General features: G+C 44.8%; 1 protein-coding gene across 1 annotated transcript in view; it reads right to left on the reverse strand.

The window, feature by feature from the left end:
• Positions 1 to 2,143, reverse strand: part of tbc1d10b (TBC1 domain family, member 10b) — a gene marked incomplete at its 3' end in the record, with an annotated part of 13,541 nt that overhangs the window by 9,855 nt on the left and 1,543 nt on the right. Inside the window, 1 exon segment of the mRNA XM_014024982.1 lies at positions 847 to 1,779. Coding sequence (XP_013880436.1) covers positions 847 to 1,763 — 917 coding nt within the window.

Raw genomic sequence — 2,143 nt, forward strand, 5'->3', positions numbered from 1 at the left:
TTTTTCACATTTTGTCTCTCATTGTTGAGGTCTACCTATGATGTCAATTACAGGCCTCTCTCATCTTTTTAAGTGGGAGAACTTGCACAATTGGTGACTGACTAAATACTTATTTTCCCCACTGTAAAGTGGGATACTGGGAACACACAAATCAGTTATTCATTAAATCAAATATACTGAAATTCTGGGACCTGGTAATATTTAAAACTACATAATTCATGTTTAAGATCCGAAATCAAAAACTTCCACACAATATACAGGAAATGTTTGGTGACAGAGAGGGGGATTATAATTTAAGAGGTGAAGGATATTTAAAAAAACAACATATTAGAACAACCAGGAAGAGTTTTTGTTTATCAGTGTGTGGATTAAATGTCTGGAATGGATTGAATRATGAGTTAAAAAAAGATTTTTTCAATTTCAGTTGTCGTTATTTAGTTAGTTTTAGTTAACTGTAATAACCCTGGTGGGAAGAAGGCAGCTGGGTGTGGAGGGTGAAGCTGCACACACACAGTCAGTACATATTGAGTCAGAAATGCGCTCTCGGCATTATCTGAGTCAGACCAAGGGGAGATAAAGGACAAACAGATATGCTTTAGTGCAGCAGCGAAGAAGAGGAAGACAGAAAAAGACAGGATRAGTCTGACTGGACGCAGCAAACAGGCTAAATCAAATGAAGTCACTCGCAGGATGTGTCTTGTTGTGAAAAACAATTTCGTGACTCTAAAAGGCCAGGTTTAATTTGTGCTTCAGAGAAATGGGCAAAGAGAAAATATGACTAAATGTCAGCTATTGTTTCCAAAACAGCAGGAAGTATGAGTAATTAGTGTTTGTGGTGTGACTTACCTCCCCTCGCTGTACTGACTCCCACCCAAGAAGCCGTATTTATCAGTGCGCCTGATGGTGAGACCGTTGATCTCCGAGTCTGAGCCGATAGAGCTCCCATCTTCTCCCAGTCCAGACAGGGACTCCAACGTTCCCGACATCAGGCTGGCTGATTCTAGATAGCTGAGGTTGTCGGGGGCCGGCTTTCGGTTGGGGTTCGGGAAGAGGATGGTGGGCTCRTGGATCAGAGGCACAGTAGGGCTACACTGGCCGGCTCTACTCGGCGTAGGGGGCCGCTCTTCCTTCCTGGCTTGACTCGAGGCGTCAGGCTTTGGGGACAACGGAGCAGGAGGTTCAGGTTGAGGTTTTTGTGCTTGTTGGAGTGGCTGAGGTGTCTCCACATCAGCTGCTGAAGCTGGGGGTGTGGGGTTGGAATCCACACTCGTTTGGTTTAACCGACCATCATCCATGACAGGGTTAGGGCTGACGTCCTGATTAGGACCAGGGTTTAGATCTGGAGATCCTGTTCTCTGAGCTGAGGGTTCATTTCCTGTACTCAAGTGTTCTGCAACAGCTCGGTCACCGGCCTCCGTCTCCAGCTTATTAACTCCAGTCTCTGTTTTAYTCCCTGCTGGTTCCTCTGTTTGAGAAGCAGCTTTCTGTACCATTGGTGGGGGGCAGGTCTGAGACGCAGCTTGTGYGGGACTTCTGGACTGATTGGGAGTCGAGGGCGAACCTCCCGAGAATGCAGCCGGGGTGCTTCCAGTCAAGGCTTTATCGTTGTAAAGGGAAGACTTGGGCACGGGCGACTCTTTGATAGACTCGGAGGTAGGTTTGCTGGAAGCAGGTGGCACTGGTGGAGGTGAAAGAAYGGGCGGAGCTGCATGAGGTTCACCCAGCGGAGGTGGGGATGGAGACAAGGTGAACAGCTCAGCCATTGTTCCACTACGATCTCTGAAAAACAGAGGAATTTTCCTTATCTATAAAGATGGTTTTCATCCAGTTATTACAACCTTATGATGATTTTATGAACGAGCTACGACAATCATATAGGACAGGGGTGTCCAAAGTGTGGCCCCTGACTTCAGTTCAAGAATTACACTAATTTGTTTACAAATTTGTCCCCCTGGCACAGCTGTTTAAAGCAGATGGAGACTTTCTATTTATTATTAGTGCAAATTTATCACAAAGTAAAATCTTACAATAAAAAATATTGGCAACAATACCAATTATTTGTCTTTAAATAACCAGACTCTTAGTTTTTTCCACATCTGTTTAGTGACTTCTACTCAAAAGCTGATTTTGCTGCGCTCTAATC

Source organism: Austrofundulus limnaeus, unplaced genomic scaffold, assembly GCF_001266775.1.
Source record: "Austrofundulus limnaeus strain Quisiro unplaced genomic scaffold, Austrofundulus_limnaeus-1.0 Scaffold450, whole genome shotgun sequence".
In the NCBI taxonomy this organism is placed as follows: domain Eukaryota; kingdom Metazoa; phylum Chordata; class Actinopteri; order Cyprinodontiformes; family Rivulidae; genus Austrofundulus; species Austrofundulus limnaeus.